Source organism: Elephas maximus, chromosome 12 (assembly GCF_024166365.1).
Source record: "Elephas maximus indicus isolate mEleMax1 chromosome 12, mEleMax1 primary haplotype, whole genome shotgun sequence".
NCBI classification, from domain to species: Eukaryota; Metazoa; Chordata; class Mammalia; order Proboscidea; family Elephantidae; genus Elephas; species Elephas maximus.
This window is the reverse complement of record NC_064830.1, coordinates 59,156,819-59,178,247: the sequence shown is the minus strand read 5'-3', so window position 1 is coordinate 59,178,247 and position 21,429 is coordinate 59,156,819. Positions and strand designations below refer to the sequence as shown.

Sequence of the window (21,429 nt, the reverse complement as noted above, 5' to 3'; positions counted from 1 at the left end):
CATGCAGTGCCCAGCAAGGCTGCCTACTGTCAACCCCACCCCAAGCTCAGCCCCATGGCTGCCCTTAAGCACCCCAGGGCCTTTGTGCTGGCCATTCATAGGGACACTGCTCACCTGCCTCACTTCCTGCACACCTCTACTCCAATGTCACCTGACTCAGGTCCCCTAGGCAACTAGCACCCTCCCACCCAGCACTCCAGTCTCCTCCGCCTGGTACCTTCTCCCCCATAGGCCTCAGCCTTCTCTACCAGGTCCCACAGGGGTACAGCCACCCACTTCTGTGTCCTTGGAACAGTGCCTAGCGCAGTGCCCAATAAGCATCTGTCAGGGAACCAATGCTCAGCTCTCTGGAAAGTGCAGGGCCCAGACCACCCTCCCCTGGCAGGGAAGCCAGCAGCTGACCCCTGCCTGCTGAAGCCTCACCTGGCCCTCTCCCACGTACAAAACAGCGATCTTGTGTGTGTCATACGAAGGGATCTGGTCAAGGAGCTGCACCGAGCGCTCGAAGGACTGTAGCCACACAAAGCCCCACATGAGCCCAGAGACGGGTGCCCTTGCCCCCAACACGCCCCATCTACCAGGTGCCCCCAGCCCCACAGGGTCTAAGGGACTGGAGTGGGCACCCACCTCGTTGGGTAACAGAATTGGCTTGTTGGACTCGTCCCCAAAGAAGGGCGAGTGGTAGAGCTGCAGGAACACAAAGCTGCCAGGGGGAGAGATGTGACACTGGGCTCAGGACGACGGCCCAACAGTCAGCCTGGGAGGGGCCTGGCCCAACACTATGTCCAAAGAAGGAGTCTATTGCAGGGCACGAGGCCCTCACCCCCTACCCCACCCACAAATGGGCAGCCGGAGGGCAAGAGGCCACAGGCCTCTCAGGGAGGGTGTCCAGGAGCCCTAGCCCACCTGGGGTTGATGCCTGGCACCTTCTCCGCGTTGGAGGCAGCAGCTCGGCTGTTGGAGGTGTCTCTCTCCACTGTCTTGCCCCTGCGCAACTGGACTGGGTCGGAAATGGTGTAGCCTCGGGGCCGCAGGCCGTGTGGGGAGCGTGGGGAGCTGCAGGGCAGTGAGCCCTCGTGCTGGGCTGGGGCATGGGCCCGGCCCTCCTCACCTGGAGCCAGCCAGGCAGCACACTCCCCATCCAGGGTCCCCGACTGCCACCGGGCCTTGGCCTCAGGGCTCAGCCAGCCTCCATTGGCCTTGTCCCCAGCATCCCCAAAGATGTCCTGCAAGGTCTGCAGTTCGGGTGAGGAGCTGGATTTGCTTAGGGGCTGCGAGGGCTGAAAGGAGAGGTCCACACAGGGCTGGCCACCCCTGGAGGACACCACCTGCTCAATGGGGATTCCCCTGGCAGCCAGCTCCTCTGCACACAGCTGCTTCTCCTCTTGGCTGGAGATCGAAGATGACTGCAGAGGGGCCGACCAGAGAGAATCCTGGTCAGAACACACCCTTGAGCCCGCCTGTTCCCCAGCCCAGGGCTGCACAGCCACCCAGCACTGAGCCTCAGACTCAGTCCCCAAGGTGCCACCACACTCACCCTACTGTAAGCATCGGTACGCTGGGAGCGCCTGTCTGAACCTGAGGCTGCCTTGAAGTCCTCAAGCTCAGGAAGCTCAGTGGACAAGTTCATCTCACCTGCACATCCTTCCTCCAGAACCCCCGGGGAGTCTAGGAGGACAGGTGGCTATGGGTGCCGACGGCCTGCAGCAAGCGCACGTGGTCTCAGGCACCAGCCTTTTCCCTACCAGTGGGGATGTGGCCCCTGCAGGGCCTACCCAGAGCCTCCCCTGTCCTGTGTCTAAACTGTCCCACCCGTGAAGCCAAAGGGAAAGGACTCCTCACGGGGGCTGCAGCGTGAGCCTGGACATAGGGCACCTCCCAAGGCCCACCATCTAGGCAGCCAAGTGCTGACTGTGTCCCTCCAGTATCCTCTGCTCCTCCTGCAGGGCAGGCAGGGTGGCCTTCCCCCACCGGTGCAGCCCTATCCGAAGCAGGCCCAGGAAACAGACCCAGGCTGCTTCCCCAACCTCAGCCCTAAGGAAAAGGCTGACACCTGAGCCATCCTTGCACACAAAGGCACACTACATAAGCGAGGCTTGCTCCAAATCCAAGCCAAACCCATGGCCAGCCACACTGGAGAGGGCACGGAAGCCAGGGCAGCACCTCCTATGCCAGTGTCAGGGTGCTGGTGAGCACAAAAAGCAGCAGAGAGCTGGCACAGCCCTGTGCACCCTCACGTGCACACGCAGTCCGCTAGCTGCCCCTAGGACCCGTCTGCACACTGCTCTGCCATACCTGGGGGCAGCGGGCAGAGGCCAATCTACAGGGCCCTAGGCCACATGGCAGGGAAGAAGACACAGCCCCATCTACTAGTCTACAAAGCCAATCAGACCACGCAAAGTGAGGTCAGGCCAGCAGAGCCCCAGGGTCAGAGAACCCCAAACAGCTGCTGCCAGCTGGCCTCTGCGGCTCAACGGCTGATGTCACCAGGGACACTCGCGGCCCCTGCGCCTCAGCCTGGAGAAAGGCAGGAGGGGCATGCACAGCTTGGAAGCACAGCTCAGGCATGAGGCCAGGGTCCTGCCGGCAAAGCAGGTAGTGTCTACACAGACGTCCTCATGCGAGTCAGGGCTCTGCTCCTTGAGGGTGGGTGGCAAGGGTAGCTCCGTGGGGCCCATGGAGGGTGACTAGGTGGGGGGCGATGAAAACAGCATCTAGGGGCAGAGGGCCTCTGCAGCCAACACCACTCCCCTGAGCTGCGCAAGTACCTGCCCAGGAAACGCTCCTGTGCAGCTTTCCTTGGCAACTGGACTGGCTCAGGGAGGAGAAAGAGGCCACTGCAAGGGAAACCACATGAGCTGCCACATCATAGGAAAGACAGACTAGCGCAGGTCGAGCAAAGAGGACAGCCACCACTAGCCCTGCAGAGGCCCAAGCCCTGCAGAGGAGAGAGGGAGGCCAGCAGCGCCAGGCCTGGGGGCTGAACATGACGCACACAGGGCCTAGCCTTCCTTCTGAAAGGCCTAGCACACGTCAGTTGAGTCTGCCACCCCTCAGTTCTGTCTGCATCTGTGGCCACGGGAGCAGGAGGCGAGCAGGCCCAGGCTGCATGCTCCAGCAGCCTCCAGTGCCTGAGGCTGGCAGTGCCGAGAGGGGCATAAGGACCCTAAGGTCATGTGGAGATCTGGGTGTAGCCCCACAGTCGAGGGGACGAGCTGCCAGCCAGCAGGCAACGCCAGCCACTGGGCAGAGTACTGGCCAGCCGTGCTCACCTGTGTTGGAGCGGGGCAGGAGGGAGGGCTTGGAGGCGCTGGCCACTGGCACCGACAATGACTTGTACAGGGCTGTGTCACGGTGCTCCTTGAAGCGCTCAGCGGCCATGAGAGCATTGGACAACTCCTGCAGTGGCATATTGTTGATGTCCGAAGAGAAAGGGCTTAGTGGATTCTCCAGGCTCATCAACCAACTGGTGTTCCCTGCAGGGAGGGTGGGCAGCACCCCTCAGGCTTGGGGCCCAGCAGCCGGACAGCAGTGCTTCTAACCAGCATCCCTCCCCTCAGCAAGCAGCTCCCAGAACAGCCCTTGTCTGGTGGCAGCCTGGGCTGCTCGGCTTCAACCACAGAAACCACAAAGAGCAGGGCAGGGGAAGCCAGGACCAGGACCAGGTACACCCCACCTCGAAGTACCCCAGGACCTGGCCAAGGCCCAGCGGCACCTCTCAGCATCACCCCTTCTCAGCGATGAGCACTGAGGCCTGGTTCACAGTGGCCCTACCACCCCAGGTCTGCTCCCCAGCAAGGCCAGGTGAGACCAGACTCCTCCCCAAAGGGGAAGGCAGGCACAGCTGGCAGCCACAACTTGGTGGCCCTCCCTGTACCCCCAGCATCCAGAATGCACCAACCTGACCTTGCTCTCCTCCTCCTGCCCCCAGGCCTTCTCATAAGGTCTCCTGCCTCCCTCCTGCCCACTCCCCGCAGGAACAGCGTCCTGAGCTGAAACGTGGGTGCAGATCCCCTCCTGGCCACCCCTCCAGCCCCCCACAGCTGTGGACACTGAGGTGTCTACAAGGCCAGCACCCCTCCCCCTCCTCTCACGGCTCCATCCACACTCTCCCCAAGGCAGCACAGGTCTAGGCCTCAGAGTCTTTCCTTCTGCTCACTTTGCACCAGGTTCTCCCTGACCTCACGTCTGTGGGGACGGATTCATCGCCTCCCAAGTGCCCCGTCTCACTGGGCCCAGGGTGAGGCCCACCCTCCATACCTGTGGGCCTCCGGACCAGGATCTCAGCCCAGCCCTGGGTCAGGAGGGGCACGTAGGCAGCCAGGTTTGTCTTTTCCTTTGGCACTGGCATCTGGGTGCTGGCTGAGGCTTTCTGAGGCTTCACGACCGGCATGGTCTGCGGCCCTGGACAAATAGGGCCTCCAGGGAAGTAGGAGGCTAGAGTGTCCAGGGCTCCCACGCGCAGGCCATGGCCACCTGGAGAGGGAAAGGCCAAAGAGCTGGTAACCACCCGCACCATGGAAGCCACCACGCAGAGCCAGCTGTTCCTCCCAGGGCCCTGAGGGCAGCCTCCCAGAGAGCCAAGGCAGGCAGTAGGGCCTCTGACCACGTGGGCCTCAGGTGCACTCAGGGCCACAGGAAGGGCCCCGCCTGCCCTACAGCAGCCCCTGGGGTGGGTATGTCAGGATGTGGGTCCAGCCTGATGCTGTCCCTCCCAGACCACGGCTCCAAGGGGCCTTGCAGAGCACGGGGATGGCACAAGCAGGGCCAGCAGGGCGCAGAGGGCCTACCTGACATGGAGCGGACCCGGTCCCGGGCCCTGCGGCACACCTGTACCCCAGCCTGGGACTCCAGCTTGGCTGGCGCCTCTTTCGTCTGCCTCACGTGTACACCAGGGCTGGAGCTGAGGATAGAAGTGCCCCACAGGTAAATGAGGTCCCCCCTGTGGTCTTTGGGCCAGCCACGGCAAAGGCCGAGGGGGTGGGGGTCACAGTCACCTAAGCTCTGAGCCACCCTGCAGCTCGCCTGGGTCTAGGCCCAGCAGCGACCGTGTGCCAGTTCCCACACTCGTCGTTACGGTAACCAGCTTGTTCCCCACCAGCCAGGTTTTGGTCCTGCCTCCAGCCAGGAGGAATTCTCCCACGGGAGACCTGCAAGCATAAGGAGTGGCTCCTGAAGGCTGGTGACAACAGGCCACATGGCCACACCCTGAACAGAGCCAAGCCTCAGAAGTGGAGGCCTGACGTGCAAGGGGAAGGACCCGCAGCTGCATGGCAAAGTGCAGGCCAAGAATAGTAAGCCAGGAGTGCCATGCTGCCAACACCTCCCGCCCCAGCCCAAGCACAGGCTTGCACCTCTTGGGGACAGCCGTGAAGTTGGAGAACACGTATCTGGCCATCATGTCCAGGCACGTCTCGGTGAGCTCCAGGTGGAGATTTTTCAGGTTGTCGTCTGCCTGGGCCATCGAGTTTTCGTCTGCAGAACCCAAGCTGGCACTGGTGAAGGAGGTCTGGATCCTACTAAGAAGGAGGCCACGGGCCAGGGTCAGAGCCCCAAGGGCTAGGCCTCACCGCCTATCACCTGGGGCTAAAGCTCAACACATGCATGTGTCCAGGGGCTGGGCCATGCCCACACCTGGCCACAGGGCACAGTGGCCAAGGCTCTGCCCATGGCGTGAACCACACTGTCCCCAAGGGGCACCTCCTGGGAGGGACCCAGGCTACTTGCCATGAGAGGAAAGGCTTAGGAGTCAGGAGAGTTGGGGGTGGCCCACAGAGAAGCACATGGGCAGAGTCAGGCGCACCTTCATGGTAGAGAGGTTCAGTCACGCAGACAGTGAGACCCGGAGACACCAACCAAGACTGCATTCTGCCCTCAGAGCTGGGGCCATGATGCCACCCATCGGGAGAGGCGCCACCTCCCTGGGAGGGGCGCGCCAGGTTTGGGCTTCACATGTGGGATGCACTCCAAACTCATCTGTGAGCTCTACCTGCGGCCAGCCTATCTGACACCCATCCTGGTGGCCAGGAGGAAACCAGCAGGCCCAACTCACACAAATTTTATAGTCCTTTACCAGGTTTTGCTCGTGATAAAGAATTTGCTGAAAAACAGCTGAGAAGGGGGCCTCACTGACCACCCCCACTCCCCACGAACTGCCAAGTCCACTCAGCAGAGGCCAGCATGGGGCTGGAGCCCAAGCCACGTGCTGGTGAGGGGATCAAGATCACAGGCTTCCAGATGAAGGGCAGGTCCCTGCTTGGTGCACCTGGGCCAGCTGAGACACCTCCAGGCAGGCAGCTCCAGAGCTCTGTTCCTGGTCAGCACACAACATGGTGCTCACAGCCCACACCTGCTCAGACACGAGCAGGCCCACCCTCTCGAGGGGGATGGGCTCACAGGCTGGCCCCATGTCCACTGCCCCATACCTAAGACCTTTGTTTCCTTTCTAGTACAACAGAAAGCAAGCATTTCTAGAAAGAAGCTTAGGAAGGAAGTCCACCCTAGAGAACACTTGAAGGCCTAAACCCAGTAAAGTGTGCCCATGCTCTGTGCAGCCTTGCGCTGCTCTGCAGAAGCTCCTGCCTTCAGGGTAGGCCCGGCTTCCCCAGAGCAGCCATCCCCCGTCCTGGCGCTCAAGGAAGCAGGCAGGCAGGCTGTGTAGCCACCTGTGTTCTTACCAGGTTTGGGGACAGAATGCAACCTTTTCACCCCTTGCTGCCAAGCTCCCTTGGCTGGGGGTAGGGCCCAGCAGGAGCAGCCCAGGGGCTGACTCAGGCCACCCTCTAGCTCTGGCCAGGGGAGGCATGGGCAGGCGATGGAAGTCATGCAAGCAGCCCCATGCATCACCACCTGGGTGTGCCTGCCGGGCCGCACATCATGGGGCCAAGCTGTGGTCCGTGCCCCCCGCCTGCCTGAGCACCACTACCTGCAGACCACCTGTTCAGACACACTGATGCTGTGGCACTGGAAGGCCTCGGATGCACAGCTCTCCTTGCATTCTTTCCCGAGTGGAGAATTACTCAAGTCTTGTTTGGGGGGCCTGGCTATCTTTAAACTACCAATGAGAAAGGAAGCACCACGCCCCAGAGAGCCCACTCCCAGGGAGGGGAGGGCAAGCCATTGAAGGAGTGAGGAGGGAAGGTCACAGGCCACAGGGTCGGATGAAAAGGTCCCATGGGTGAGAGCAACAAAATACCACGCCAGAGGGACAGAGCGCAGGGAAAGAAACAGAAAATAAAACGCATGAAATACGTCACATGAATAGTGAGGCTTCAGGTATGATGCCAAAACAAAGACATTGGTGCCAGTTACACCTGGGAGGTCACCCACACAGCAGGTTCCAGGCTGCGTAACCAGGCCTAGCTCTGGGCCTCCGTGCACAGGCCCTCAGGTCCCCAGCCAGCAGGGCTGACAGTTGTTGGGAGAAGAGCCAGTTCTGGGCCTGAGGCCCAAGAAACCCAGGTACAAGGCTCTAGCCAGTAGCTACCAAGCCTGATGCCCCTGGCCTCAGCTGCCAGGGGCTTGGGGAAACAGCTTTTGAGTTTAGGCCCTGCTAACTGGGTCCTTCTGAAAAATGCCTCATTCCAATCTATGGAGAGCCAAAGAAGCTTGGGTGGAAGAGAGGGCATGGGAGGGGGCAGCTGCTCAATGGAACACACACAGGAACACACAGGCCCAGCACAACTCTCTCAGACATGGCAAAAGCAACCAGGAAGGTGAAGGAGAGCGGACTCTGGTGGAGCTGGTGGGGCAGGCTCTGAAAGAAGAGGGCCACCCTGGCCAGGGGTGAGCTAACTACAGAGACCAAGGGTCAGGGGGTTCTGTGGGCCCTCATCCAAGCAGAGGCATTTGGCTTCTCAGAAGCCCCAGCTGCCATGATGCAGCCCGAGCTTGCTCACTGCAGTTGGATCCAAACCCTAGCTCCAACCCCAACCCCCAGGATCCACACCCAGGCACAAGGGGCTAGGTCTGCAGCAGCCCCAAGGGCTCAGGCTCCATAGTGCCACAGCCCCACCGGGCCAGTGTGGCAAGAGGCAGTGGTGAGCTCAAATGCCTGTGGTGCCCCTGTCCTGCCTTACAAAACCCCAGGTGTCTCAGCAACTGGAACAGCCCACCTCAGCCCACATCTGCTTAGAGAAGGCGGCCCTTGTACCACACACACCAGTCCCACACACTGGCCTGGAGAGGTGACCAGCTCACCTGCCCAAGTGCACCCCTCCCTGGCTCACAGTGCAGTCCTGCCCAACCCACCCAACACTGGCACACCCGAGGCAGGCCCCGAACCTTTTGGGCCTCTCGTTGAGACTGGTGCTCCGTGCCCTGAAGCTGTCCTTCTCGGGGGTGTCATCAAAAGACAGGAGGACATTGGAGCGAAGGCCCTGGTGGGGTGACACAGACCTGAACTGGCCTTGAGGTACCTGCGTGCTCCTTTCTCTCTACCTGGCAGCCCTGCCCAGGTGTGTTCTGTACCCCCTGCTCCACAAGCAGACCCCACACGATGCCCTACCTCTCCCCCTGCCATCACCCTGTTCCAGCTGCTGACAGTTGCAGCCATGCAGGTCCTGCCCTCAGGAAGGATGCAAACCTCCCTGGTCCTTGGCCCCAAGAGGAGCGTTGGCCTACCTTAGTGATATACGGAACAAAATCTTTCCGGAAGGGCAGGCGGCACCGAATGAACCACATGGCTATCACGTGGTGGGCCAGGCACACAATATACTGATTGAATCTGAGAGGAGACAGAAGGAGAAATTATGGACATCCACCCTGTCCCCTGGGAAAACACCTGTCAAGAGCCCAGGACACAAGCCAGAGGAGCTCACCGCAGGCTGTCAGCACCAGAGGCCCCGGTGAGCACCCATGAGAGCTGGGCTTGGCAGAGAGAGGTGGAGCCTGGGGCAGGGGGTGGAGCCTGGGGGCGGACCCTCAGGGACACAGGCAGCACTCACTTGGATGGGTTGGTGTAGGGCAGTGAAATGGCGAAAACGCTGGCGTACTGCTCGGCAGCAAAGTTCCTGTAGAGATGCGGCAGCCGGGCCAGAGCTAAGCACCAGCAGAGACAGCAATCAGGGGTACCCAGGCAGCCCAGAAGGAGGCACCATGGCCGCCGGCACCCCCAAAGCTGCTCCAACCCAGGAGGGTGGATGCTGCGAAGGAGTAAAGGCTGCGAGCCCACCTGAATGGAGCTCACAACCCTTGACCTTGGCTCTGTTCCAAACAACAGCGCTGGGCTGAATGTGGCTCATGGCCTGTGTCTGTGGAGCCCAGGAGCTAAGATTGGGTGTAGCCACCTTTAAATGCTTGTAAACAAAACACAGAAGAACATGGGGCAAACACCGTACGAGGCCTGCAAAACTGCAGCCGTTCCCTCTCTGAACCTTTACAAGGTCTCCAGTGCTGTCTGCCCCTCCCGTTGTGCAATAGCTATGGGCCTGTGAGTCGTGGACCTTGCACTAGGGGCTAGGAATGAGGGGTGAACAGACTCCCTGAGCAGCTGGTCACATCTGAGGGGGTTAGACAAAAACAGGTGCATCAGCAGAGCCCTTACAGCCATGGAGGAGACAGAACAGAGTGTGGTGGGGCGAGAGCAAGGGGTGCTGAGAGGAAGGAAGACGAGAGGCGCACCCCAGGCAAGGCCAGTGGAGGTGCAAAGGCCCTGAGATGGTGGGGCAGTGTGTCCCAGGACCTCCACCTGTGTACAGCCAGACAGTGGTCGCCACACATGGTCAAGAAGTCAGCACAGCTTAGTTGGGGGCAGCACCCTGATGTGAGCAGCTAGCCCAGCCCCACACTTAAGAGTCTACCACATATGTACATACTTGTGCACATGCACACACATCCACACACACATGCACTCACAGGTGTGCATACATGCATCTGCATTCAAAAGCACTCACGCACACAAGCATGTATATGCATGTATGCGTACACATGCACATACACACCCATATACATTCACATGCTTGCTCGCACACACACACTTACTCGACAGGAACTCGAGCAGCGGGATGGCCATGCTGGCTGTGGCCGAGATGTGCGTGAGCTTTACAATCAGTACGGGCAGTGCCTTGATGATGACGTCAGGCATCTCCACACTGCACACAGCCAGGGCCACCACACATTGGCTGGCACAGCGGTAGATGAGGCCTTGCTCCAAGCAGTACACCATCTCGCGCTGGAGGAGGACAGGCACCTCAGGTCCCGCCTGCCATGCAGGCCCCTGCACCCTGGCCCTGCCCATTTGGGGAAAAGCACAGCCCCTGCAGGCACAGCCATCCTGCTGTGCCAGGTGCCTCCCCCGTGGGCCTTGTCTGTGCCTCACTCCTACTGCACCTGGAGGTAATGAGGCAACAGAGCCACACGCCAACCCTGGGCAGTATCCTCCTGTGATGATAGGCACACTGGGCCCCAACAGTAGATAAGAGACAGTTCGGGCCACGGCCCAGGAAAAAACTCTCTCTCTTTCCTCCCCTTTCCTGCAGTGGGTCCCCCACAAACACCTGGGGCCTCAAGAGCCCCAGGGAGCCTTCAGCCCAGCACAGCCAGCTCTCCTCTGGGTCATGGCCAGTGAGAAACAGGCAACTTCCTGAACCCAACAGTCACCCAAGAAGAGCTGGGGCACATACAAACTGGGGGGGCTGGGGACTCTAGCTGGAGCTGAACTTGAACAAGGGGTAGTGTACCTTCCAGACAGTCAGACAGACCGAGGCTGAGCCTAAGCTCTGCTACGTGCTGGGGCGTGGCCTGGCACTGGCTACTCAACCTTGCTACAAGTTCCATTTCCGCTCAGAGCAGTACCCTGCACCCAGCATCACAAGAAGGATACCTACAGCAGCCAGCAGAGGCAGGAGAGCCAGGTAGGGTCCAGAGCCACCCCACTCACCCACCTTGCGTCTCCAAACAGACCTAGGTCTGCTGACTAGCACAACCATCTGTCCTAACACTGTGGTAGGAACAAGCTGGGCAAGGGTCTCAGAAAGAAAAGAGATGCCCCATTAGTTGGGGTGGGGGTGGTGGAGACATTCAAGCACCTCATGAAAGCCCAGACCCCCTGAAGAGAATCTTCTCAAGAGCTCCAAGCAGATTCAGCTGCTGCAGTCTAGGGCCAGGCTGGCCAGCAAAGCCCAGTGGCCATGTTGGAAAGCGAAGCCAGCTCACCATCAACCCAGCCTAGCGGCAACCCAGTTTACAAAGAAAATGCCAAGCCCATTTGGCTCAAGCCAGTGTCCAGGGGATCAAACTCCCAAATTCCAGGTTCCATAAAACTCACCTCTCTGCTCCCATTTCATACCTGTTTGGTTTTGTCCAGGTAGTTATGGTAAGAGATCAGTGCTGTCAACACTGGAACCACTGCCAAGTGTAAGTCGGTTCTAGAGAAGCCCTCTGGTGTGCCTCGGAGTCGTTCCAGGGTCTTGGGACCTGAAAGCTAAACGCGGAGCCCCAGATGTCAGAAGGCCTGGCCCAAGGGTGCCGGGGGGGCCCACAAGAGAAGGAGTTGAGGGTCTGGAGTTCCTCTATTGGCCATAGGTCCCTTCCTGCCTTTGCGGACAAATGGGAGTGTCTCCCACCAGGTGTGAGGAGGGATCACAGAAGTCCCAGGTACAAAGAGAGGTGACAAGAAACAGCCACACTCAGCAACCAAACTTGAATCCTGGACTGGACACTCTGTGACCTGCCCATGAGCTGGGGTGGGTGGATTGCACCTGGTGCATTTTTGACCCATTGGCAGCTGCCCAGACCCAATACAAGACCAATCCAGACAAGGGTTTTGTCCCTGAAAAAGACACACAGCCTGGGCCCGTTCAACAGATCCTCCCAAGGACTGGCTGTCTTGTGGAGAAACAGATGCTGAGTTGTGGGCCCCACCCCCGCCCTTGACGTGAGTGACGAGAAGGTGGGCCCAGACTGAGGCAGCCGCACTACCATGGAGCAGAGGGCAGAGGACAGCTGGTCGACGCTGCAGGGGGATGTGAAGATGAGGACCTTGTAGCGCAGGGACTCCGGCAGCTTGCTGAGTACCAGCTTCAGCACCTTCCAGTCCGTCTCCTAGAGGGTCAGTGGTAAAGGGCTCTGAATGCAGGTTGCTTGGGGGTAGGGGTGGGAGGGCAGGGCCTTCTGAACCCAGGTCAGTTGGGGGGAGGGGCTGGTGGGGTGGGCAGGGTCTCTGGGACCCTAGAGACAGCAGGCACAGCATTTCAGAGTTGACTTGAGAGGCCTCAGGACCCTCGTCCTGTTCTCAGCACGAGGGACTGGTAGCACCTCAGCCCTCTGTCCCTGCAGCATTGGGTGCTGCTCCTAGAGAATGGGCAGTTGCTCTCCGGATGCCAGGCTGAGCAACAGGCCCAAGAGGGGCTGCCACCTCCCCTTCCTGCCCTGACAGGGAGCTTCCACGCTCCTCGCTCCCTCCCTCCATTCTCACAGTGATGACCCAGGGCCACGTTCCCACAGGGCTATGTTCGAGGGGTCCCACCAGAGAAAGGCAGTCCCCTCACTGTCTCCCCTGACAGATGCCTGCACAAAGCACCAGATCAATGTTTTCTGTAACAATGAAAACGTACAGAAAAAAGCCACGACGAAGTCGGAAAGCAGCATGTAATCCCTCAGCCATCACGATCCCAGATGCTGCTAGGGACCAGAGCTGCCCTACGGCCACAGATCACAGCACCAACCCAAACGTCGCCAGTAAGCCTCTAGACCCAAACTCTACCTGTAAGCGAAGTCAGTGGCATGTCCTCAGACCTCCAGGGACACAAGGCCCTAGACACTCACGGCTGTTGCCTACAGCCCCCAGGACCAATGCCCACCTACTCCTGGTGGCCCCACCTCCTGCCCACCCTGCATCCTCATGCTTGGCCCACCCTGGGGCTGCAGAAAGGGCCCTTCAGCCGTGCCTCCATCCATTGCACCACCCATTGCACCACGCACTGCACACCCTCTCCACCCACCTTGTACCCAGGTGGCCCAGCCCTGCCCTAGAGTAGGTCCAACTGCTTCTTCCTGCTCACCCCCCTGGGGAACAGGTCTCAATTCTCAGGCTCCACAACTCAGCCCCAGTGATACTGCCAGTTTTATGGTACCGTACCTAGCCCACATCCAGGCTTTGCTCACACCTGCCTCCGGAACCTTCCCTGCCTTGCAAGATGGCCTTACCTGTCCCTCAAAAAACCTTTCCAGGAGCCCAGCCATATGAGGCCACAGCCACTTTTCAGCCAACGCAACTACCTGTGCCCTCCTCACGGGCCAACTTAATCTAGAATCACAGTTATCTGTCTATACGCCTTGTTTTTGGTACCAGAACCATCTCATGGAAGCAGGAACAGCTTCTCAGTTCCACACCAGGACGTAGCAGGCATGGTGCCCTGCATACACCAGGTGCTCAATGCTCAATCAGAGCTGCGCGGGACTGTGGGGCCTCCTCAAGGCAATGGTACATATGACTGCTAGGAGCAGGTCTGGGCCAAGAACCGGGCATATCCACCACTGCTCAGACTGACCTAACAGGGCTCTGGGCTCACGAGAGCGCAGGGAGACCAGCTTGTCTCACCTGCTTCAGACACTGCAGCAGGACTTGGAAGAGCAAGGAGTAGGGCAGATAGCCAAGCCGCACAGTGGGGCCTGCAGGTGCTGGGACGGTAGGCCCCGTGGGAGGCGAGACGGGGCCACTGGCCTTCTTCTCCAAGCCGTGCTCTGGCTCCCTGTGGAAGCAGGTGAGAGAAACAGCAGAGGCTAAAGCACCTGCTCTGCCAGGCAAGAACAGACACCATCTCTCCCAGCTCTTGACGGCCATCCACACCTCCCAATAAGATTGGCACAGGCAGGCACCCACCAGGATCCCTCCTGGGGCCCCCTCTTAGACATGCCCGCCCAGGGCAAGAGCCTCAACTCCCCCTGCATGCTCAAGGGCCACCTGTGCCCCTCAAGTTGGAGAAACAGGAGCCATGCTGGCACGAAGGCATGGCCCACCACACTCACATGTGGTCACAGAGGCAGTAGGAGCTGAACCGTACAGCACCATCCTTGTTAGGCAGGCCCAGGCGGTGTAGTGCATCTGCCCGGAGCAGCAGCAGGAAGTCAAAGGCCTGTAGAGAGCAGAGGGGCAAAATCTCGACAAAGCAGGATGCATAGCCCTGGGGGCGAAGGGCATCTTTGATCCCTCGGCCTGGGTGTCCACACGCCAGCTGCCCTCGGGAAAAGCTGCTCCCGCCTCCTGCAATCCAGTCACCAACCTCCTCCACCCCACTGCCAGGCTTTGTCCTGGGAGGTGAGCAGGGAGGCCTGAGCCCAAGCTCAGGCCTGGCTGCAGACCCCCTCGGCACCCTCTCCCTCAGAGCCCACAGAAAGCTGAGGTGCTCCTCCTGGAGCACAGGTCCTGGTCCGCCCACATCACGAAAAGCCTGCACTCCCCACACTGCCAAAGGCGAGAGCTGAGCTCTGCTTGGGCACGGTCACTTCCTCCACTGAGATGGTCACTCACTCGGCCCTAGAGCAAGACTGTCTGGGAGTGACTGCGCATCCATCCCCAAGGACCACGACCACACCGAGGAGCATAAGCACTGGAGGCTGGGCAGGCAAGGGCAGCTGAGGGACTTGTACCAGCTGGTCCCTCCCACGTCCATGCCCACACCCTGACTGCCAAGAGTGACCAAAGCTACAGTGCCATGGGCACCAGGGCCCTTGTGCCATCTCTCAGTGGGTGTTCTTCTTCTCTGCCCCATCCCAGGCCTTGCAGAATGCCCACTGATGGGCAGTGGCAGTGTGTAGGCCACAGGCGAGGGTTCTGGGGAGGCAGGGCTGCATTGGCTCTGATTAGGTATGGTCTGCTGCAGGCCTCACAAGGGCCACCTGTCACCCTCCTCAGCCTTGAGGGTCTCCCAGGGAGTCTCGACCAGTGGCCAGGCCTGGCTCTACCAGGACCACTTGGCGTCCACAGCACAACCTCACCTGAAGCCGGATGCTGCTGGCAATGGGCAAGGTGTACATGTGCTTGTAGTGCAGCTGGATGTGGTGGACAAGCATCTCGTATACCCGTGCTGCATGGCTGGCAGGCAAAGTGTAGAGCTTGGTCTGCAGAGAAAGCATGCACACAGTCATGGCGAGGCAGGCCAGGCCCGCCCAGAAGACAGACTCTAGTGCCCAGGTCACATTCCCCAGTCCCCACGGCAGTAGGCATGTACTGAGCCAGTCTGTGCGGGGACTCACGTGGTCATTCCATGACTAGGGAGTCAGGGTCACACCCAGACCCCTGCTTGTAACCACCACGCCCTTCAAGCCCTTGGGGACAGCCTGGGTCTTCCAGGACACACAACTCTAACAAGATGCAGATAGCAGCCAGCTGCCATCCCTCCCAGCAGAGCCCACCTGAAGGATGACCAGGAGCCCCAGGACCGCAGTCTTCACATCCTCCAAGGAGGCCGAGTACGCAGGCACATCTCTTTCTTCTAGCTCAGGAGGAGGGAACAGGGAGCGAGCAATCACCTTTGAAGAGAAGATCTGGTTTTTGGCCCCAGCTCCTGCAACAGTAGCTGGCAGGCCATCACCCAGACTACTTTGTGTTTCTTAAAAGGAGAGGTGCACTCTGTGTACCTGAGGGGCCATCAGAAGCTGCAAGGTGTTTCAGAACTAAAGCAGGAACTTGCTGTGCACTGAGGACAATGGCCCCCGCCCCAGGGCTCAAGCCCAGCTTCTGAGCAGCGGCCTCGACACCAGCTTCCAAGGGCCCTGGCCAGCATGCTGGGCTGAGCAGCAGCAGCCCGTTAGTCTCCCACACCCAACTCTGGTGGAAGGGAGCAGGTTGGAGGTGGCCACAGGTCAGTCTGCAGAGCGCACGCTACAGCCTGCCTATCTCTTGGGACACAGAGAGTGTCTGTGCCACGGGAGGGGGTCCCTCAGCACCCAGCCGCCCCAGTCCAAGCGGCTCTCACTTTCTCAATGATGTCCAGAAGATTATTGAAGTGGTGGGTGTGGCAGCCTTCCGCCAGGTCCACCAGCAACTGGGTGGCCAGCTTGCGGACCTGTGGGTCTCTGTCTTCTGGAATGTGGGAGAGTTGGGAGATGACCACTGAGTTGATCAGCTCCTCCTGTGGCACAAGGCAGAGTGAGGTGAGCCATTTTCCTGGGGCAGGCAGTTTCCGTGCCGTCTTTAAGGCCTTGAGGCACCCGCCCTCAGCACCCGGAGCGCCAGGCTCCTCTGGCACATACCTCATAGAACTGCCGGTTGATAAGCAGCACAAAGGACAGGATGTCCAGCACCTTGATGCGCACAGCACTGCGGGACTCGTTCCTGGGGCGAGGACAGACCTAATGGGCAGTGCCCCACCCACAGCCTCCATCAGGCCCAGCTTCCACGGGAGGGGATTCCCTGCATGACCCAGGCACACAGGCCCAACTCACTGGCCTGCAGACCCACCCCATCTTCCCAGACAACCCACACAGGGAGAGGCACACCCCATCGCCTCACTGGAGGACGCCGTCCTGCTGGCAAATGAGCCTTTCCTGCCCCAGGAGAACTGGCACTTCCCAGAGTCAAAAAGGAGAGCCCCAGGTGATGGCGTGGTGAGAGCCAGGCCTCGGGGCAGGACCCAGAGCCGGGTGGGTAGTGCCGCACCACTACCTGAAGAACCTCTCCATTAACTGCTGCAGGTTGTGGATCCAGTCATCCTTGGCTGGGTGGATGGACTGTGCCCTGTAGGATATCAGGTTCAAGAGGGAGGACTCCTATTGGAGAAGAAAAGCCCAGTGTGATGGCATGCTCCACCTATCTAAAGGTTTCTCATGCACGTGCCCCCACACCACCAACTCAGGGACAGCGCTTGCTGAGTGAGAGCAGCCTCCCATGGCTCAGGTGGGGAGTCTGCACATGACAACGAAGGCTCTACTACAGCAAGGAAAATCATCAAAGACCACACAGAAACCCTGGTAGCAGGCAGAGAGGTTCTGGCAAAAGGCCTGCCAGGGCCTGGGGTGCAGATGTACTGAGCAACAAGTCCCCGCAACAGCAAAGCCCACATGGTCCGCTGGCACCTGCCTCCACACAAGTGGGAGGAAGCAGATGGTGAGGCTGGTGCCAAGTTCTTCGCAAGCCCATGCACACGCTGCCCGCTGGCTCCCAGGCAGACAACCCCACCACAACGCAAAGCCTACACCTTTGATACCAAACGCTCTACACGCTTTTTCAGACCTGCATGGGCAGGGCTCCCCCAGCTAGTTAGGCCATTACCACTGAAGGCCCCCGCCCCAGGACGGCTCTCACAGGTCTCTGGTCGGCGCATCGCTCAATGAGCTCAAAGTATCTCTCCTGTGAGCCGTGGAACTCATTCTGGTCACACAGCTCCTCCACCGTCGTCAGCAGGTCATGCACGATGGCTCTGAGCTCCTGACTCTCGAGGGTCTGCCATACAGGGGGAGTGAGCCATGAATGACACTGATTCCCTTCAAGAACCCTGGCTGGAAGGGTGCTGCATCCACACACACACACACACACACACACATATCCCCTCAGATCCTCTGCTGGGCAGGGGCATGTACTCTGCCACACTGGGGCACACAGACAGCCAAGCCGTCCCTGCCCACCCCTGCCCCCAGGATCCTGGCTGTGCTCAAGCCACCGGGCCCAAAAGGGAGCACAGGTGGGGGCTGAAGCTGCCACACCACAAGTACTCTCATGCTTCCTGCTCAGGCATCTTCTTGAAGCCCTTAGCGTGGCCTTCAGACCCCTGCCCCTCCAGGCCTCAGCACCACCAGGCCAGCCGGCCAGTGCACACAGTTAGTGACGTGGTCTAGCCTAGTACCCGCCCGAGGGACTAGAGCTCAGGCCCTGCTGAGGTCCAGTCCTTCCTTTCATTGGCCTGGCCACCTGCACACTGCCCTCCCCACTCCTTTAGGGGAAGGCCCAAGGCAGAGCCCAGGCAAATGCCGCCTTGGCACTCCACAGCCCTGCATGGCACATGCATGCAGACAGTCATCCTCCTCATTCTGTGGCCAACAGACTTGGCACTGTCCTCAGTAAAGGCAAAACCATGGCTGGCACTCTGAATAACCTGGGAACCAACTCCAGGGCCTGTTCATAAGCCTGGATAACCCAGAGCTCCGTCAATCTCCACCGAGCAATTGGAGGTAGGGCAGCCACAAGCCCAGCTCCCAGCTCCCTGACATGCTCTTACATGGGTCCCAAGTAACAAACCAGGCTTGGGAAGCTCCGCTGTCTTCAGTGGACAAGCAGCTGACACCACAGAACATCCCAGATCCAGGTAGGTGCTGGTGGCAGTTCCCTGGGTGGTTCCCACTGCACATGGCTGGGACAGCACACCCCTCACCCCCATATAACCCCAGAGAAGAGTCATCTGAGCCTGCTGTATGTGAGCTCCGCCCTGGTCTGGCCTCCCTGCCCACTTACCAGGCCTGCTGTACATGAGATCCACCCCAGCCCAGCTTCCCTGCCCGCTCACTGGGCCTCCTGTATGTGAGATCCATCCTGGCCCAGCTTCCCTGCCTGCTCACCAGGCCTGCTGTACATCTGGCCCAGCCTCCCTGCCTGCTCACCAGGAGCTGCTGGAGCAGACGTTCGATGATGCTCAGCAGGATGTCCCACGTCACAGCCTGCAGCTCCTTCCTGTACTTCTTGATGAGTCTGGTGATAGAGAGGACGATTTCGTAGGACACCACCTCATTGGGGCAGGTCATGGCCTGGAACACAAGCCCCAGAGCACACAGGGGTCAGCCACCACACACTCACCCCCAGGGAACCCTCCACAAGTCACCCTGGGGTTCAAAAGGGTACTCTCAGCATGCACATTTCAGGGCTCACAGAGTTATCTGAGGAGCCAGAAAGGCATTTTCTATGCTATCCTAGTAGTGTCAGGGTCCAGAAAGGGCCTGAAGCCTGCCTGCCCCACAGGGCCTGACTCAGCCACACCCATCACCTTTAACATCTTAGTCCCAACACATTGGCAGAAGGGAACCCAAAGTTCCAAGACAAGCAATGCACTGGGACCACGCCCTCCACTACCCCACGAAGTGAGATCCCAGCAGCAGTCAGGAGGGTCTAGCCCCCTCCCCAATTAAGACAACATGTTCCAGCAGCTCTCTTCACTGTAAAATGCTCTAAGGGTGCCACCATAATCAAGGACATTCGAAGGTGTTCTGAGAACCACAGAACACAAGGGAGCTGGAGCTTTTTACCAGCATTGAGGGAGAAAATGAGATGATCACTCCCCCAGAGGGAATTTGGAGAATTCTAATGCTAATTTGCAGGAGATGAAAGTTATAAAATATGGATGCTTGTTTGAGAATAAAGCCTCTGACAGCACTAAATCTCACAGCCAGTGGAGAATCCTGAAGTACAGCTGCCTGATCGGTCTCCTCCGGGCATGTGGGGCAATGACGGTGAGCTCGTTCTCACCGGCACTGGCATCACAGAAACCATGTTACCTCATAAAACGACGGCAGCACAGATGTAGGGGAGTTCTTGAGGGAGTAGAGTCGGTGGGCCCCCCACAGCGCCATGCCGACAAAGAACACAGCTCCTCTCAGCAGCGGGGCATCCTCCATATAGGCTCTGAAAGCACCCCAGGCGAGACAGGAAGTGAGCAGCATGAGAAGGGGCTGAGGGGCACCTGGCAGCCCCTCTGGTGTCCTTACATTTATGAACAGAGCTCATATTGTGAGCAGAGCTCATTATGAGCAGAGCTGTGGAAGGGGACTGGGCAGGAAAGATGAAACCCTGCAACACAAGTGGCAACTAGGTGACTCGTCTGTTCACTCAACGACTGATCCTACTTGGCCACATCCTGTGCCACAGGCCACAGGAGACACTCTACGAGGTGGAGAAAAGAGAAGGGCCCTGACCTCAGGAAGCTTACCTTCCAGACCAAGTCAAAGAATCACATGAGTAAACATAAAACTTCTACCTCAAATTATAGGTAAGTTCTACAAAACATTCAGAGAAGAGTTGACACCAATTCTATTCAAACCATTCCAGTAAGGAGAAAAGGAAAGAATACTGCCAAATTCATTCTATGGAGCCAGCATAACCCTGATACCAAACACAGGCAAAGACACCACAAGAAAACTACAGACCAATATCCCTCATAAATACAGATGCAAAAACTCTCAACAAAATTCTAGCCAACAGAATTCGACAGCATATCAAATTGCAGGTAAGTCCTGCACACAAATGTTTACGGCAACTCTATTCAGAACTGCCAAAAGTTGGAGGCAACCAGGATGTCCTTGGTCAGGTGAAAATTTAAATGAACTGTGGTCCACCTACACAATGGAGGATTATTCGGCCATTACAAGAAGTGAGCCATCAAGCCACGGAGGAACCTTAGATGCACACTGTTAGGTGAAAGAAGCCAGTCTGAAAAAGCTACACACTATGTGAGTCCAACTATAGAACATTCTGGGAAAGGAAAAAAAACAGAGACAGTGAAAGATCAGTGGTTGCCAAGGGCTCAGGATGAACAGGTGGTGCACAGTGCATCTTTAGGGCAGTGAAACTGTTCTGCAGGATAACGTAATGTGGGACACATGACATTGTGCATTTGTCAGAGCCCAGAGGACTGCACAACACAAAGAACAAACTCTGAGCAAACTACACACTTCAGTTAATAAATAACGTACTGGTGGTATTGGTTCATCAGTTGGAGCAAACGTACCACACCAACGCAATACCAGTACCAGACATGTCAGGGTAGACCCATGCTCCTTAGGGTTTTTCTGTGGGTAATTCTTGAGAACTACATCACCAGGCCTTTCTTCTGAGCTGCCCCTGGATGGACTTGGTTAGCAGCCAAGCACACTAACCATCTGCATCACCAGTAACTCCCAAGATGTTGTAATAAAAGGAGAAACTACAGAGAAGGAAGGGGTACATGGGAGGGAGCTCTTTATATTTCTTCCTCAATTTTTCTATACTCTAAAACTGCTCTACAAAATCGAAGTTAAAAAAAAAAAAATTAAATAAGGAACAGAAAACGATACTGGTAAGAGGAGGTAGCTTCTTGGATCAAGTAGACACTTGAGACTATGTGGGCAGCTCTTGTCTGGAGGGGAGATGAGAGGGCAGAGGGGGTCAGAAGCTGACCAAATGGACACAAAAAAAGAGTGGAGGGAAGGAGTGTGCTGTCTCATTAGGGGGAGAGCAACTAGGAGTATATAGCAAGGTGTACATGAGTTTTTGTATGAGAAACTGACTTGATTTGTAACTTTCACTTAAACCACAATAAAAATTAAAAAATAAATTTAAAAAAAAACAAAATTTAAATAAGAACGAGACAAAAAAAACTTCTAACAAAAACCATTTGCCGCCAGCAAAAAAATATAAGTGTAAAGTATAAAGCAATAATTGTAACAATGTACGAATTTTAGAAGAATAATGAAATTAAGATACATGGTAACAAACAACCCAGGAGTTCATCAACGGATGAATGAATA

General features: G+C 58.0%; 1 protein-coding gene across 6 annotated transcripts in view; it reads right to left on the bottom strand.

The window, feature by feature from the left end:
• Positions 1-21,429, bottom strand: part of TSC2 (TSC complex subunit 2) — a 32,722-nt gene that overhangs the window by 2,105 nt on the left and 9,188 nt on the right. For 2 of the 6 annotated variants that reach the window (XM_049905136.1, XM_049905133.1), the window contains exons 10-35: positions 19,423-19,549; positions 18,535-18,678; positions 17,246-17,383; positions 16,607-16,710; positions 16,195-16,276; positions 15,918-16,073; positions 15,355-15,471; positions 14,938-15,060; positions 13,969-14,075; positions 13,541-13,691; positions 11,920-12,042; positions 11,288-11,422; positions 9,982-10,171; positions 8,946-9,039; positions 8,623-8,725; positions 8,284-8,378; positions 5,355-5,519; positions 4,998-5,150; positions 4,791-4,903; positions 4,261-4,476; positions 3,273-3,476; positions 2,769-2,837; positions 1,538-1,668; positions 907-1,406; positions 628-703; positions 424-510 (exon numbers count right to left, since the gene is read on the bottom strand). In XM_049905136.1, the coding sequence (XP_049761093.1) occupies positions 424-510; positions 628-703; positions 907-1,406; positions 1,538-1,668; positions 2,769-2,837; positions 3,273-3,476; positions 4,261-4,476; positions 4,791-4,903; positions 4,998-5,150; positions 5,355-5,519; positions 8,284-8,378; positions 8,623-8,725; positions 8,946-9,039; positions 9,982-10,171; positions 11,288-11,422; positions 11,920-12,042; positions 13,541-13,691; positions 13,969-14,075; positions 14,938-15,060; positions 15,355-15,471; positions 15,918-16,073; positions 16,195-16,276; positions 16,607-16,710; positions 17,246-17,383; positions 18,535-18,678; positions 19,423-19,549 (3,703 nt within the window). Of the gene's footprint in view, positions 1-423; positions 511-627; positions 704-906; positions 1,407-1,537; positions 1,669-2,768; positions 2,838-3,272; positions 3,477-4,260; positions 4,477-4,790; positions 4,904-4,997; positions 5,151-5,354; positions 5,520-6,925; positions 7,055-8,283; positions 8,379-8,622; positions 8,726-8,945; positions 9,040-9,981; positions 10,172-11,287; positions 11,423-11,919; positions 12,043-13,540; positions 13,692-13,968; positions 14,076-14,937; positions 15,061-15,354; positions 15,472-15,917; positions 16,074-16,194; positions 16,277-16,606; positions 16,711-17,245; positions 17,384-18,534; positions 18,679-19,422; positions 19,550-21,429 lie in introns of all 6 variants that reach the window. The other 4 variants (XM_049905137.1, XM_049905132.1, XM_049905135.1 and 1 more) reach the window with 4 other exon arrangements.